The 15,176-nt window shown below is 59.2% G+C and overlaps 2 protein-coding genes across 3 annotated transcripts; one reads left to right on the forward strand and one right to left on the reverse strand.

The window, feature by feature from the left end:
* Nucleotides 1-796: 796 nt before the first annotated feature.
* On the forward strand, nt 797-8,027 carry FAM219B (family with sequence similarity 219 member B). Of its 2 annotated transcripts, none has more exons than XM_085303973.1 (5): nt 797-894; nt 1,799-1,889; nt 2,931-3,008; nt 3,598-3,646; nt 4,695-8,027. In XM_085303973.1, exons 1-5 carry the CDS (start codon nt 816-818, stop codon nt 4,851-4,853), a joined length of 456 nt encoding a protein of 151 aa, XP_085160099.1. In that variant the 5' UTR covers nt 797-815; the 3' UTR covers nt 4,854-8,027. The 2 variants fall into 2 exon arrangements, with proteins under 2 accessions (XP_085160099.1, XP_085160100.1); XM_085303974.1 differs by having other exon boundaries at nt 4,698-8,027.
* Nucleotides 8,028-8,868: 841 nt separating this feature from the next.
* Nucleotides 8,869-15,112, reverse strand: MPI (mannose phosphate isomerase). The gene is made up of 8 exons (XM_085304020.1): nt 15,094-15,112; nt 14,393-14,520; nt 13,778-13,978; nt 13,218-13,359; nt 12,747-12,929; nt 11,318-11,491; nt 10,906-11,114; nt 8,869-10,080 (listed from the first exon to the last, which is right to left on the reverse strand). Exons 1-8 carry the CDS (start codon nt 15,110-15,112, stop codon nt 9,862-9,864), a joined length of 1,275 nt encoding a protein of 424 aa, XP_085160146.1. The 3' UTR covers nt 8,869-9,861.
* Between the last annotated feature and the right edge of the window lie 64 nt (nt 15,113-15,176).

Consider the following 15,176-nt stretch of genomic DNA (forward strand, 5'->3'; position numbering starts at 1 on the left):
GGGGGCGTGTCCGTGGGGTGTGTGGGGGCCGGTGCCCCTGCGCGGAGCCGCCTGCAGTCCTTGCTGCCCGCGTGGCTGCCGGCAGCCTTGCGCGGTGGCGGTGGCGGCGGTGGCAGTGGTGGTGGCGGCGGCGGTGGCGGCGGCTGTGCCTCCGCTGCACGCGCGGTTGACCCTGGCCCTCCGCTCGCGTCGCTAGCCGTTGCACTCAGAGAGATCTGTAACGTGCAGCAGCGCCGTAGCTTCCTGCTGATAAATGCGGTTGGYGGGGGGAGGCTTTTCCCAAAAACCCAACTTTGAAACACGGCTGTTGGACTCCGCTTTCATTTTAACGACGCGTTTTTATGCGGAAATCTTACTGCGTGGGGAGCAGCTTGGAAGGCTCAAAACCTGCGGGTTCAAATAAAATATCCCTATTTTTTCGTTGACCCTGACAACGTAACAGCTGAATTTCTTCCATCCCATCTTCCGCTGGGTTTTTGTTGCCGGAGACAGGCTTGCAAAGGAATTGACAGTCACCACGTGTGCCTTTAATTTAGCRTCAGTGTTTCCAAGTAATCCCTTCACCTGCCAGTAGATCTGCTTATTCTTTCTCCTGCATTCGGCAGCAGCCGCAGCCACAGCCTGCCCCTCCCAGCGCTCCTGAGCTGGCGGGAGGGAAGGCTGCCGTGTCGGCCTTTGACAGCGCATTTAAGGGTGCTGAAGAGTAACCAAGGCCAGATGCTCTTTGAGATGACTCGTTTGCTATGTCCTTGTGGAGAGGAGCTGCTAAGTTTACTTCTTTTCGTTTTCAGCCGATTCGAACGGAAAGCAAGAGGATGAGCAGGCAGACGGATGCGGTGGAGAAAAGGGGACCGTACATCATGAGCAAGCCSCCCTCCGTACATGCCAAACTGCGTAAGTGAGGGTCTGCGTGGCCGCCGGGACGCTGCTGAGACTGGGCAGGCCTCTCACCTCGGGCTCGCGGCACGGTCCTCGCCCTGGTCCTCGTTGACTGGAAGCATCGTTATTCCTTGGCCATATGGTGAAACGAACCTGGGTCTTGGCAGACGTTGTCTCCCCAAAGCATCTGCTGACTTAAAATGGGTTTCGGTTCATCCGGAGCTGCGTGCCTGCTGCGTGGAGTAGCTCATGCCCGAGGCAGAGCGGCAGCTGGCGATGCCTGTCCCTTGCCTCTTCTGCAGACAAAACCCTCAGTCCCCAGACCTCCGTGGGATGCTTTATTCTATTTCAGTAATGACTTAAGATGTGTTTTTAAGCAGAAGCAGTTGATGGTGATCCCTGCCCCTTGCAGAGGCTGCCTTGTGGAGGCAGGAGGMACCCTTTGGGCTGGTGTTGGGGAATGTCCCCAGCGGGCTGCTGCTGGCAAAATTGACCTCTCCCAGTCTGAAATGCTCTCAGGCTTGGTATAAAAGACAGTAGCTTTTGTACCAGGAAGTGTTTGAAGGTGGGATAAATTTTCATGCTAGCTGATATGCTTCTGTTGTTACATTAGGTGCTTTTGTAATTTTTTTTTCCAGTTTGGTGGTCAGTGCTGGAGCAGAAAGAGTTAGGATGGAATCCGAGTGCCTTTAAATTAAGCTCACACCAGCCCTGCTGTGTGCAGTCTGTACATATGGGCAGCAGGATCAACTGCTGCTTTCAGTCTGTCAGAGTGATAGGAATAGACACGGTGGAACTGAAGTCTGGAATTGCCCGTGAAGGGCGCTGCAAGGCAGCCGTGCTCTCCTGAGGCATGCCCTGCAGTGCCTCCGGAAGGACCGCGGGTACCTGCGGCTCTGACCCCTTGTTTGGTTTTCAGAGCGGCAGCGAGAGCTGGCGAAGGCAGTGCTGCGAAGGCAAGGCCTGCTGGGGGGAACCGCTCTGCACCCACYGAAGCCAGCAGCTAAAAGGTCTGATCCTGTTTTCTCTTACTTTTACCGAGATGTACTTTTACATGCGTTTGTGAAACTGGGCAATTTGGAGGGTGAAGAACAGAGTTCAGGACCTTGTTCTGCAGGCGGCTGGTTCTGATCTGACCCAGGTACGCAGTAAGCGAAAGCCCTGTAGACCAGTCAGCAGCAGCACCTACACTCCAGATCAGGGCTGAGCGGATTGGTGCTGCCCTGGCTGCGTCCTCTCTGTGTGAACAGGAGATGCTTCAGAAACGTCCCTTGACAGGGCTTTTGCGAGGCATTGGTGTGCTAAAAGCAAAGATAACTTTATATCACTCCCCATCCTCCCTGCAATCTCCCCTGAAGTTGAGTCCTCTTCAGTTTTCATAACGTATAGAAAYGACACAGACCAACGGTGTTTGCGCCTGACTGACATGCTGCTAGTTACGCTGGGTCAGCGACTGACAGTCTAGGAGCAGGAACGACTGTGTTTTGTAGCTGGCCTTGACTGTCAGGTAAGCTGAGTCTCAAGGGAGATGGGGAAGCCAACAAAATACATGCTGCTTGGGGCAGGCAAGAGCTGCCTTGGGGCTTGGTTATGATGATGTAGCTGGTGGGTGGTGACCTAGTCCAAACTCATTCTTGCTCCCTAAGAGTGCTTTCCACTGCAGTAAACATCCGGCTGTCAAAAACCTGCTTTGGAATAAGGGAGTTGCAAGGCAGAAAAGGCTGAGAAAGGCTGCACCACAGTCATGGATCTGCGTGCAGAAACTGGGAATTGTTCTACTAGGGTCTGTATTTCTTCTCGTTGTCTTGAGGATGGTCCAGGACCTGAGCAGGTGGCCTGAGCAGAGAGCTTAGAGGTGGAGTTGATTCTGAGCCGGTGGTGCGCCTGGAGGGTGTCTGGTGAGGGAGGCATAGCTGAGCATTTGGATGGGAGAGGACATGCCCGGCRTCTAGGACAGGGATTTCTGCTCTCTTTCCTCAATCTGCCAGATCTGTGACTACCTTTCCACAGTAAAGTATGTGTTATGGGCTCACTTGTCTGCTTTTCTGCAGGTCAGTGAAATTTAACAAGGGCTACACGGCTCTCAGCCAGACAGCAGACGAACACTTGGTATCCCTCGATTCAGACAGGTGAGAGCTCTGGGTATGTCCCATGCTTGTGCTTTTGGGTAAGTGTTTTTACAGGATGCTGATGGTGTACTGTGCATTGAATCTGAGCCCGTGCTGATGCTGTCCTCAGCACGGAAGAGATTAATGGATTTGAAAAATGTCGTGGCCTTTCCCTGTGCTGCGATTTGCTGAAGAGAAAGGGACTAAGGGAGCTGAGGAGGCTCTGCCAAGTCAAAGGAGCTGATGTGTCCTGAAAAGCAGTCTGTTTACTGGTATCTGTAAATCTACAGATAAAAAGAAATCCCTCACCTTTTGTGTGATTGATTTGCCTTGTCACTTGTAGAGCAAGGAGATGCATCACTGATTGGACTGGACACCTGTGAGCAGTGAAATACTTCTATTGTCCCAAATTTAACAGATGACTCTGCCTTTGAATCCTTTGGGATTGTGCTGTCAGCTCCCTTTGTTTGGAGATTCCCTTGTCTGGTCGCCCAAGTAAAGACAGCTTCCCTGCCAAGCCGACATGTAGCCCTGTGCTTTCAGAGCTGATGCAGCCGTGTTACGCGCTCCGCACCTCTGGCTCACTCTGACTGTTGCCTTCTTCTCTTAGTGACGGGGAGCTGGAATCAAGATGTTCCTCTGGCTACTCTTCTGCTGAGGCAAGTCGAGGTGTTTCACTCCTATCTGACCATATGGTTCCTATAGGCTTCCATGCCCYGGTTACACATCTGAGCTCTGCGCAGAGAGTGGAATTAAGTGTGCCCCTCTGTCTTGGGTGCTGAAGAGCAGTGTCAGTGATAAACCCAGAACTGTCACTGCTCTGCTCAGGCACAGGCCTAGCAGTAAGAGGAAGGGGCAATTGCCTTGCCAAACCCCCTCTTGCTGTGCGAGTGCCCCCTTCAGCTGGAGGGTTGACTGAAGCTCATCAGTCTGCCTTGCAAACAGCTGCCTTTGCTGCTTAATATTTGGGCTGCAGAAAGATGCACAAAGCTCCCTTCTGCTGGTGCTATTTGTATATGCTTCATCCTTTGTGCCTAAAGTATCATCTCCTTCCAGACCCCAAAGATGAGCTCGGTTTGTGAGGAAGGAGTTGCAGCTGCAGTCCTGCTGTGTACAGGGTGCTGCAGCTCAAGAGCTAAAGATCTTTGATATTTTGTTTGTATTCTCTGCTCTGGCTGTGGTGCTTCTCGTTGTGTGAAGCTGCTAGTAGCGGTCCTGAAGGGAGAACATGATGCTCTTTTTCTTTCCCCTCCTTTTTTTTTCCAGTCCTCCCTTCTGTGGGAATGCATAAGGCTAGCCTTAGGACCTGAGTTTTAACTATTTTTTTGCTTTCAGTTGGAGGTTTGCAAGCTTCTGGAGGACAACCCTGCATCTAATCACTGTAATAATCCAGCTAGTTTTTAAGGTCATACTGACTAACCTAAAATCTGCTGGGCTGTGGCYCTGTTCAGTCACTCTCTGGCAGCTGGTGCTTCAGTCCTCTTCCTCTCTTCACCTCTGAGCTGTCACATGAGGGTGTATGCGTCCGGCCATGGTCACGTTAACGAGAACACAAGTAACGCTGACTGACAGGCACCAGGCCTGGAGCGTTGATCAGGTGTCATATAGCACAAGGAGCGTTTACACTGTGCTGGCCAGTGCTTTGGCTCAGGTTTTCCTGCTGTGCTGACACGTTCTAACAGCTCTGTCTCCTCTGCCCCCGCCTAGCAGGTGAACCAGGATCTGAGCCGACAGCTGCTGCAGGATGGGTACCATCTAGATGAGGTTCCAGATGATGAAGACCTGGATCTCATCCCCCCTAAACCCGTTGCCTCCTCTTGTTGCCTGTGTTGCTTCAGAGACTCTCTCTCCTGYGTGATCCAGTAGGCGCTGCTCGCAGAACAGGTCGTAAGCCAGCACTTTCCGCTTTGTCCCTTGGGATGTTTGTGGGTGTCAGTGTCCCACACCGGGACAGTGACTCAAAAACTGAATGCTGCTACACTGCTGCGCTGCTGCTCTTGGTGAGCAGCAGCTGCTGACCAACCCAAAACTACTTTTTGTTACACATAGCAATATAACAGAGAGATTGCACAGCGACGTTTAGCCTGCTTGGATGGGACTTTTTACTTTGCCAGGCATGAGAAGCTCTTAGCTGGCAGAGGTGGGGAGAAAAGAGGCAGAAAGCAGGTGGCCTTCTCAAGGAGTGTAAAAGGAAAGCGTGTGGAGCTCATGCTGGTGAGCAGCAGGAATATGGACAGCAGCAGTGGGCACATGCTGGATTTCTTGGCCAGCTCTTTCCTCCTTTCAATCTGTCATGCCTGGGAATTAGGATCCKGCATTTGCCCTGAACCACAGCCTGCGGGTGCTGCCGTGAAGGGCTCYTGTGTCTCCCCAGAGACCTCTTTGCAGCAGGACCTCAGGGCCTGACAGATGAGCAAAGGAGTGAAATTCCATGCCAGAATAAGCTGCTTGTGAGCTGACTGCCCTGGCTTGGCTGGCCTGCGTGTGTTGCTTTAGCCCTTGAGGAGCTCCCCAGCTTTGTCCTTCTGGAGTTTATTTTTAGCGGGAGCTTTGACTGCAAGCATTAGTTGCCCCTTCCTGGACCTGCTTCACTCAGAGTTTGTGTTTGTGCTGGGGTTGAACTGCTGATGTGCAGGACTTGCCAGCCCACCCAGCGGCAGTGGCCAGGCCCTTTCCTTCCTTGTGGAGGGGACTGAAGGAACCTTTTCTATTTATTTATTTTATGCTCAGCAGTTACCTCTCCTCCCTGGCTGGATGAGGCCAAACCACAGAGGTCAGCGAAGGCTAGCAGAGTGCTCAGGAAGTGCTACTGGAGGAGAGCTGCCTAATTAGTGCATTTAATGCTGTCTGTAATTGCTGCTGGTTTTCCTTCTCCCAAAGCCTGGACATGCCGATCTGAACCAAAGATTACTGCTCTGGAGGATGAGGGAGGACAGTGCAGTGGTGGATGCTAAGAAGATAAGAGGAAACCAAGTAGAGCAGATTGAGGCAGGCTCCAGAGCTTTAAGCATTCACGTTTGTTACACACACCAGAAGTTACTGCATTGTCTGCTGAGAACTTCCCTGCTTTCCACATCTTGGAGGGACCAGTTACGTGCTTGATTCAATGGCAGTCTGACTGGACYGCTAGTACATGGTATTGGAGTAACTCTGCTGGGATCTCTGTGCTCTCCAAAGCCATCACTTCTCTCTACTTACTCAGGAGTCTRAGGGAGTCCAGGGCCAGCTGTGACCATGGGAAGGCAGACTCCAGAACAGAGATGTAACTTCAGTCTGTTGAGTTTTCCTAAAACTCTCTTTGGGATATTTATTTATTCTCTGCTTACTCACATTGTTGCTGTCAGATCAGCGCAACAGATGCACCTCTGAGAGTGCATCCGTCCTACTCTTTGATAGGAGCACTGGGAGGCTGCTGCTGATGCTGTTCTGGATCACTCATGATGCTGGAGCAAGCATCCAGAGTGCTCCCAAGCCACAGATTGCTGACCCTTATGAGGACACAGCTTGCTATGGTCTTCCTTCTGTCCATAAAAAGTCAAATTTTAAACAACTCAACTTCACTGTAATGTCCTTCAGCACTCGCTGTCTGCRCTGTTTCTACTATTTGTTTCCTTGTCCCGCCAGGATGAACGTAGATGTTGAAATGGCTCTGCTTGGCCAGGTTCTCCCTCAGACACGAGCAGTTGTTCGTTGTGGTGCGTCTGTGTCGCGGAGGAGAGTGACCAGGGCTGATGTCAAGGTCTGCCTGCTTTGTGCTGGAATATATGTTTTTTCTTTCTTGTTAGATACAGAAAGGGATGAAGCTGTGCAATATCTCTGCAGATCTGGGTTTTTTTGTTTGTTTGTTTGTTTGTTTTTCTTTGTTAGCAGCAGTAGGCTGTAGCCCCCAGGTCTTTGTGTCCACAGTGTGGTGTCCATCGTGAGGAACACTTGTCTGCCTGTATCGCTGCTGTTCAGGGTCGTGGATCTGAGGACAGCAGAGGCGAGGATTCGAAGTGGGGACAGCCTGGGGGGTTGCTCACCTATTGCAGTAACACTACAGTGGCAGCCACTGCTGCATCTTGGCTTAAGGGAAGGGCTTGAGAGCAGCGTGTTGTGCTGCTGACAGCCTGCCTGGCACATGGCCCCATCTGCTGCTGATGGTTCTGTCCTTGCCTGATGAAGTCCATGTACTGTATTAATGAAGTGATTTGTATTTTTTTTCCCTTGGGCACCTTCCCAGCTGCTGCCCCAGAGCAGTGAGGCCAAGCTCGACCTTCTCTTTACATTCCCTTCTTTACAGGGCAGCCCTCTTCAAGGGCTGCAGGCTGCTTCGGGGGCAGAAAAGGACAGCGTTGTACAGAGTGCTTGGACTCCAGCTGATTCGGGTTTTCAATGCAGAAACCTGCTGCCTTACTGTAGCATGTAGCAAGCAGAAACGTGTTGTGGTCAGCATGCTAATATGGCACAAGGGAAGGGCTTACAAAGGATATTTTCTTGCTGGCACAGAGGAGTCCTATGATGGGGCCGTGCAGCTCATGAGTAGGGTGTGTGTTTTGGGGGTTGAGTCCTTTTTCGTGTTTAACCTCTGACTTGCCTTCACTTCATTGAAGCAGGAAGCTGGAAAACACTGTGCTCACCTGCTGCACCTCAGGACCTTAATCTCAGCAATCCGTGGCAGGGGAATCGACTTCCTGGTCAGTCTGGTTTTAGCTCATAGCTTGTTCCAGTTCTTCCCAAACCTGCTTTAAAGCTGGGGAGCTCCCAAGGCAGTAGGAGGGAGTTGTGGCTCCAATGCGTGCTGCAGCACAGACCCTCTCAGTATCAGCTGTGCCCAGGTCAGTCATTTTATGTGTGATTTTCAGGCAAGAGTAGTCTGGGGAGTCTATCTGGTATGTTTAAAAAGCTGCCTTAAATCATGGTCCAGCTGTACTCTGTAGAGGACAATCAGCTTCTTATAAAGAAACCTTGTTTAAATACTTGATGTATAGAGAACTGAACTGGTTTTTGTATATTCCTTGCTGAAGGATGCACTTAATAAACTGGAGCTTGTTACTCAAAGCATGTGTTATTACTCTGGCTAGGAGCTGCAGGAATGAAAGGGTCCTGGCTAGCAGTTATAAAGAACTGGTTCACTCAAACCAGCTGCAGCTTTAAGCTGCTCTGGCCCCCGCTGAGCAGGGAGGGTGAAGCCTGAGCTGCGACCCAGCAGCCCAGGACTCGGGCTGGGTCTTTCCTCGGCTCCCCTTTCCCATTGCAGCCAGGGTGGGAGAGCCAGGGCAGAGAGGGGAGGTTTCCAGAGCAGGGAGGAGAGCACCCCCTCCCAGCGATCCAGTTTTCCTTTTTACAGCCGTTGCTTTGGTGTCCTGTGACAGTGCAGAGCTGTCATGTCACACCTTGCCCCCAGCTGTGCAATTTATAGCACCGCGGAGGGTGAAGCAGGGTGGGCAGCACGGAGCAGAGGGCTGGGTAGGTCACTTCCACCTTCAGCCCCACCTGCCTCCTCAGGGTGCCAGCCTGAGCCAGGGGAGGGCAGGCACAGGCTGCCACTGCCCACACTCTCCTCTTCYCCTCCGGGAGCTGCTTTCGCAGAGCCAAACGACCTTGCGCAGCGCTGCACCTCGCTGGGCTGGAAGGCGCCTGCGCGGGGCTCCCTGCCCTCCGGCCCGAGGCAGGGGCAGGAAGGCAGGCCGCTCCCCGCTGCGGAGGGGACGGCGCAGGCCGAGAGCGAGGACGGCCGCGCTCTGCTCCTGCCTCAGCGCTCACCCGCTTTCACGGCAGAAGTGAGTTTTCCTATGGCTTCATCGGATCCCTTCTACGCCCGTGGCTCTAGCGGGCAGACACCGTGGCTCGGCCCCTTTCTCTGGCCGCTCGGTACACGAAGCTTCCCTGTGACTCAGGACAAAGTTACCACTTTATTCTTAGCACCGGTTCACTTGAGGATCTCCAAACATTCAGCTTCGCACCACCCTGTGAAGTAAGGCTGTGCCTTTTCCCTTCCACACACGGGGAAGGGAGGGCACAGCTTACGTGGCTGCCTACGAACGATCAGGCACGGTGAGCACACCAAACACCCAGGCGCGTGCCCCTCCCCAGATCTGCCCCCCGGGCTGCCTTSGTCCAGCCCTGCACAACACGCCTGGGTGCTGGCGAGAGCCGGGAGGTGCCAGATGCGATCGCACCTCCCGCTTTAGATGAGAATTAGGCGTTTCACAGTTAGCTGTCAGCAATAGGCAGTGACGTGCAGTACAGAGGGACAGCAAATAAACGTTCCCCAAGGCCAGCCAAGCCCCTCTCCCTGCCTGCAGCCCCCCGAAGCGCTTTGGATGAAGTCTGGTCTAACTAAGCCCCACGGCAGCCCCAGCTCTCTTCTCCCCACCCAGGAGAAAACCTCAGCATCACATTTGCACGGGCAAGCAGCAGAACGTCCCTACGAGACGGGCAGCRGCGCTGCTCTCCAGCACCAGGTAAGGACTTCTCGTGAGATGGAGGGCACAGGTCTCACGCCTCCCTGCTGCTTTTCAGCAAGAGGGAGGGGAAAAAAAATGTTGCCATATGGCATTAGCAGCACTGGTGAGTACGGGCTCTGTGGGGTGGGATGCTAGGGGGACACCCCCATCCCACGCACGCGGGGATGTGGTTACAAAGCTACGAAGGGAGAGGTTCTTCCTCCCCCCTTTGCTCTGGGCCGTGATCAAGGAGTCGATTCAGAAGCCAGAGGGTGAGTGTGACATTGCTTTTTGTACAAATTGAGTGCGAGTTACTTTGGGTTTAATAGTGGACTAAGGGGCGACTTTCAAGCTAACACCCAACCTGGCAAGCCTACTTTGCCCAGGCCAGTTTCTATCTACTCTAAAGTGGAGCCACTGCAGAGGGGGTGTCCTGGGGTCCCCACTCAGAGGAGGCAGCAGGCCCGGAAGAGCAGCATCCCTTCTGGTGAGGAGAGGTGGAGGGAGATGCTCTCGTTGGCAGAGATGAACAGCACAGAGCCACGACGCAGGGTCATTTCGGACGCTGCGGCTGTGGAGGTACCTACAGCCGTTCCTTGGATCACCAGCAAGATGCTAGCAGAGTCCACAGCAGAGACGAGGTACAGCTTGATAGAGGAAGGAATCTGCAATGAAAACAGTCACTGTGGCTTGAAACTCCTCCTGCAGCTTTTCTCCCTTTCAGAGAGCTGGAGGGAGTTTGCCGCTCTCGCGTGATGCCTGTAGCACCCTAAGACCAGGCAGCTCAGGAGCCCTCAGATCACAGGTTAGCAGAAGACGCCCACTAAACCCCAGGCTACAAGTGTTGCCGAGATCTACTGAGCACAGACAGCATAGGCAAGAGGCAGGAAAGCCGGTGGCCCTCGTGTCCCCAGAGCAGGCTGGTTTTACAAAGGCCAAGCAGGAAACGCAGCAGGAAGCAGACAGCAGCTCTGGAGTGGAGACAGGCAGAAGGTGACCCAAGAGGCCACCGGGGCAGACCRGCTGGTTGTGCGCCGGACGCTGGACCATCACCTAGCCACACGCTCTGGGAYCTCTACGCAGCATCACGGGGCAGCCTGTTTTTCAGCTCCGAGTGGGCCGTTTTGGAGGAACCCGATAATCCTTTCCAGCTCTAACTGGCAAGGTAGGAAGGACGCGAGTTTCCAGCGAGCTTCCCTTGGATCAGGTGATGTCTCCTGCACACACCACCCTGGAGCACCGCTACTAGAATCCCCCCAGCCAGGATTAAGCTCCTGGCAGAGCCAGTTTGCCCCGTTTCCCTGGCCCCCAGCTGCCGCACAGGCAAGCGGAGTTTCCCGAGCCATCCGGGTCTCTCTCAGGCCCGTTCCACCCAGCCGCTGCCGACACAGTCTGCAAGCTGCGCTGCTGGAGCACAAACACCTCCGTAACGCCGCCCGGCCCGGCCYGGCTTCCCCCCGGCCGCCCCGCTGCTGCGCCGCCGCGCTCACCTCTATCCTCATGAGCGTGAAGTCCGGCACGGGCGGGTCGTAGAGGTAGACGCTGGGATCGAGCTGGCTCTGCGTGGCAGGGAAGATCTTGGAGCTGCTGGGTGCCGGCGTGTAGTTGAGCATCTCGCACAAGGTGAGCACGTCGATGAACTTGGGGGTGAGCCCGGCTCGCACGGTGTTGTCCGAACAGGCCATGCACTCGACGCAGTCTGCGGGGAGGAGGCCGCGCGGTGAGCGAACCCGGCGGGCCCTCGCCATCCGCRCGGCCTCCTGCTCCGAGGGCCCCGCTCCGGCCCGTCCCCGGGGCACCCGAGCCCGGGCAACGCCGCGGCTCTCCCCCTGCCGACCCACGAGCGGCGGGGGGCCTCGGGACGCCTCTTGCCAGCGCGAGCGCGGGGCGCGCCGGGCTCACCTCCGTGCAGGTAGGCGTGCGGCTCGTTGGCGCCCAGGAACATAGCCTCCCCCGGCTCCAGCCTCACCAGGTTGAGGAAGTAAATGGTGAAGCAGCCGATGTCGCCGGGGTACTGGGAGTGCAGCCGCAGCAGCAGGTCCCCGTTGCTGCCCGCCGTGTCCTTCCCGTCGGCAGCTGCGGCAGGGAGAGCCCAGGAGCGGAGCTCAGCTCAGCGGCAGCCCTGCAGCCCGGCTCCCTAGCGCTGCCCAGCAGCGTCCTCCCGCGGGGGGCCGGGCTGCGGGGCTCCCCGTGCCCCCTCTATCCTAACCCCCTTCCCCCTGCCCCGTCCCTGCTGGGGGCGGGTGCAGGAAAAAGCGTTTGCAGGCCAGAACTAGCCCCTGTCCTTGGCGTACATCGCTCCRGGGCCCGACCCCACGCGCAGAGGGMGAGAGGTGGACCGTGACCGCCAGCCACCACCCCAGGGGGCCCCTAACGCCAGGGGAGGCACGTCTAGGGCAGCGCCGTGCCCTCCTCCCCGCCCCACGCGCGCTCTGACCGCGGCGCCCGAGCCTGCTTCCAGTCCCCTCGCAGAGCGGGCAGCTCTCCCGGAGCGCTGCCCCGGCGGGCTCGCAGCCCCCTCCGAGCACGGCCTGCCCCGCAGCACCGCTGGGGCAGGCGGCCGGGCCCGCGCCGGGGCGGCTTTCGCAGCAGGCTCCCTCCGAACGCCGCCCCGCGGCGGGAGGACGTGCCGGGCGGCCGGCGGGGGCCCGGGGCACGCGGCGTGCCTCTGCTCCGCTCGCTTCACCCCCCCTCCCCGCGCCCCACAAGCGCCGGGGCCCGAGGGGCGGGCAGCGCCCCGGGAGCCTCCGAGGGCGGCCGGAGCAATGCTCCGCGTGCTCTCCCAGTTACACCCTGGCTATAAATGCGCAGGTCTCTCGCCAGCCTCGGCTGGCAGCTCCCTCCRGTTTATTTTTACTGGGTAAGCCGCGGAGCAGCCGGGACCGGAGCCCACCAGCACCGGCCCCAGGCTGGAGCGTTACCTCCGGGCCAGAGCCCGGCTCGGAGCGGGAGCTCCGCCGTTCCCGCCACGCGAGCTGGCGCTGCCCGTGCCCTCGGACCCTCCCGGCCTGGCAGCAGCTGCAAGCCGCGAGCGTCCGCCTCGGAGCGCTGCAGCTCCGTCCCTGTCCCCACGGCCCCTTCCTGAGAGCCATCCCGCGGCCCCCGGGACCGGCAGCGGCAAGGGGAGCCGCGCGCTGCTGCGTCCTCGCCTGGCAGGCGGCCAGCCGAGGAGAGCAAGGACAGCCTGGCGCTCCAGGAGCTGTGTCCCCACGCGGCCTCTGCCCAGCTGGCCGCCGACCGGGACGTTCCTGCCTCTAGGACCGGGGGAACTCAGTCCTGCTGCTTCTCCCCCAGCCCCGGCGCCRCGCTCTTTACCGGGGAGAGAACCAACCTTCCTGGGAAATCCTCTTCACCAGCATGTTCAGCTGGTCCACGAAGAACTTCTTCTCGCTCTTCATCATGCGGGTGAAGCAGACGCGCAGGGCGGCCGACACGCCGCGCGGGTCGTCGCTCACGCTGCGCTCCAGCTGCTCCGCGGCCACGTCGCCGATCAGCGCCCGCAGCTCGGGGACGGCTGCGAGGACGGAGCAGCTTAGCGCGTGGGCCGCAGCGCCCCACGTCCCCCGGCCCGGGCCGTCCTTAGCCACGAGCAGCCAGGCACCGTGTCCCAGGGAATCACCGCGGCATTCCCCAACCACGGGACGCTCCGGCGCCCCGCTCCTGCCGCAGGCTTGGAGCCAGCGAGAGGGAGGAAAGGTGCCAACAAGGGCGACRCAGCCGCTTTACAGGCAGCCTCTCAGCTCTCGGGCGAGCTGGGGCGCGGCTCCCCCCTCGGCGTCCCCCCGCTGCAGCCGTCCCTTACTCTGGAGGAAGGACACGATCTCCTCGACRGGCCGGAAACCGCACAAGCCCTCAAAGGGGGTCAGCGCGATGGCCATTTCTGGCTTGTGGTTGGCGTCCGGGTAGTGCTCGGGGAACTGGGCGTGCAGCTTCGCCGCGAGCTCCTGGAAAGGGGCAGAGGAGCCAGGTGACCTCCCCACCGTCAGTCACCCCACGTGTCCCCCCCTCCCCGCCAGCAGGCTCGGCCGGAGGCAGGCTCTGGGAGAGACAACGCGGAGCGAGGCGCCCCGACCCCAGCCGGGCTGGCACGGCGCGCGTGGGGCCGAGCGCTGGCAGCCCCAACCGAGCCGCGAGGGGCCAGAGCGAAGAGCGCGGCCGGCAGGGACCCCGGGGCACTCACCCCGCGACCCGATCCGGACCAGGGAACCCAGCCCAGCAGGAGCACGCGTCCTCCTCCGAGCCCCCGGCCACGCAGCACGGGAGTGGGCGCTGGCCAGGAGCCGGGTACGTGCTCCCGGGGCACCCAGCCGGGAGCCCGGCGCTCCCGCGGGAAGGCGGGAGGGTTTCCAAAGCTCTTCCTACCTTGTTGGGGTGCGCCTGGATGGAGAGGGCTGTGTTGACYGAGAGCACTTTGAAGAGGAAAGGCAGCTGGCCATCGAAGGTGTCCTTCACCTTGGCGCCCAGGCACCCGGGGTTATCCGCGATCCACTGGCCCAAGGTCTGCTGGGGGATGCGGTTATCCCGGATCACGGCGTCGCCCTTGGGGTGGGCGCCCATCCAGAGCTGGCGACGGGCAGAGGAGACGCCGCCGTCAGTAACCAGCTCCCGGTGGCCGGGAAGGCGGCAGGGGCGCGGGAAGGGACCCGCTGGCTTTTCTCCGAGTCATTTGGCCCCAGACGCTATCGATCSAGCCGAGGGCCGAGGCAGCTCCCGCTCCGGCCGTGTCCTCAGCGGCTGAGTCACGCCGGCTCCCCAAAGCGCCTTCGCTCTGCTTCCGCCCCCGCGGGCGCCTCCAGGAGCTCGGCACCGGTACGGGCCGTGGGCCGGGCCGCGCGCGGTTGGGGCTGCCCCTCCGCCGCGCTGACGCCCTGCTTCCCACCGCGAYGGGCGCGAGGCCCCGGCCGCGGATTCGCGTCCCTTCCCGAGCGCCCAAAGCAGGCATCGGCGCCCGCAGGGACCCGCGGGCCAGGCACTCACCTCGGCGTAGGGCCGGTCGGGCTCTATGCGGACCAGGGGGTCRCTGCTGGCCAGCAGCTTGGCCACCTCGCTCTCCAGGCCGACCTTGCCCCAGGCGTAGCTCTGCGCCACGCAGGAGAGGGGAAACACTGCGGGGCGGAGGGGAGAAGGCGAGAAGTCACGCGGGGGGCAGCAACGACCCCGTCCCGCTCGCCCGTCCCCACCTGCCAGGGCGACGGCAGCGGTAAGGGGAGAAGCCCCCCGAGATCCTCCTCCCACCGCGTCTCGGGCAAAGCCAAGGCCACGACGTGGTCCAGAGCCCGTGGCGGGACGCGCGCGGCCCCGCTCCGACGCCGGCCGCCTGGACCTCCGCGTCCCCGGCCCCATCCCCCTCGGGGGTCCCCCCGGGGGCCGCGCTCCCCCTGGCCCCAGCGTGCGGGTGACACCTGGGAAGGACCCGGCTTCCAAACTGCCCGGGGTGATGACTTGGGGATTTCAGGAGATGCCGGCTGCAGGCAGCGCTGCCTCCCCACGCCGGCGGGCAAACGTCCCCCGGTGCCGCCTCTGCCCCGAACCCCAAGCGGCCCCCAGCCCCCTGGGGGATCCCCACCCCCCCGGGGGGTCTCCACCTTCCCGGGGGGTCTCCATCCCCCTGGGGGATCCCCACCCCCTGGGGGGTCTCCACCCTCCTGGGGGGTCCTCAACCCCCCGGGGGTCCTCACCGCCCCCCGGGGTCCCCATCCGCCCCCCCGGGGGTCTCCACCCCCTCGGTGGGGTCCCCGCTCTCCAGCCCCGCTTCGCTGCT

This window comes from Rhea americana, unplaced genomic scaffold (genome assembly GCF_003343005.1).
Source record: "Rhea americana isolate MKP2758 unplaced genomic scaffold, rheAme1 scaffold_201, whole genome shotgun sequence".
NCBI lineage: Eukaryota > Metazoa > Chordata > Aves > Rheiformes > Rheidae > Rhea > Rhea americana.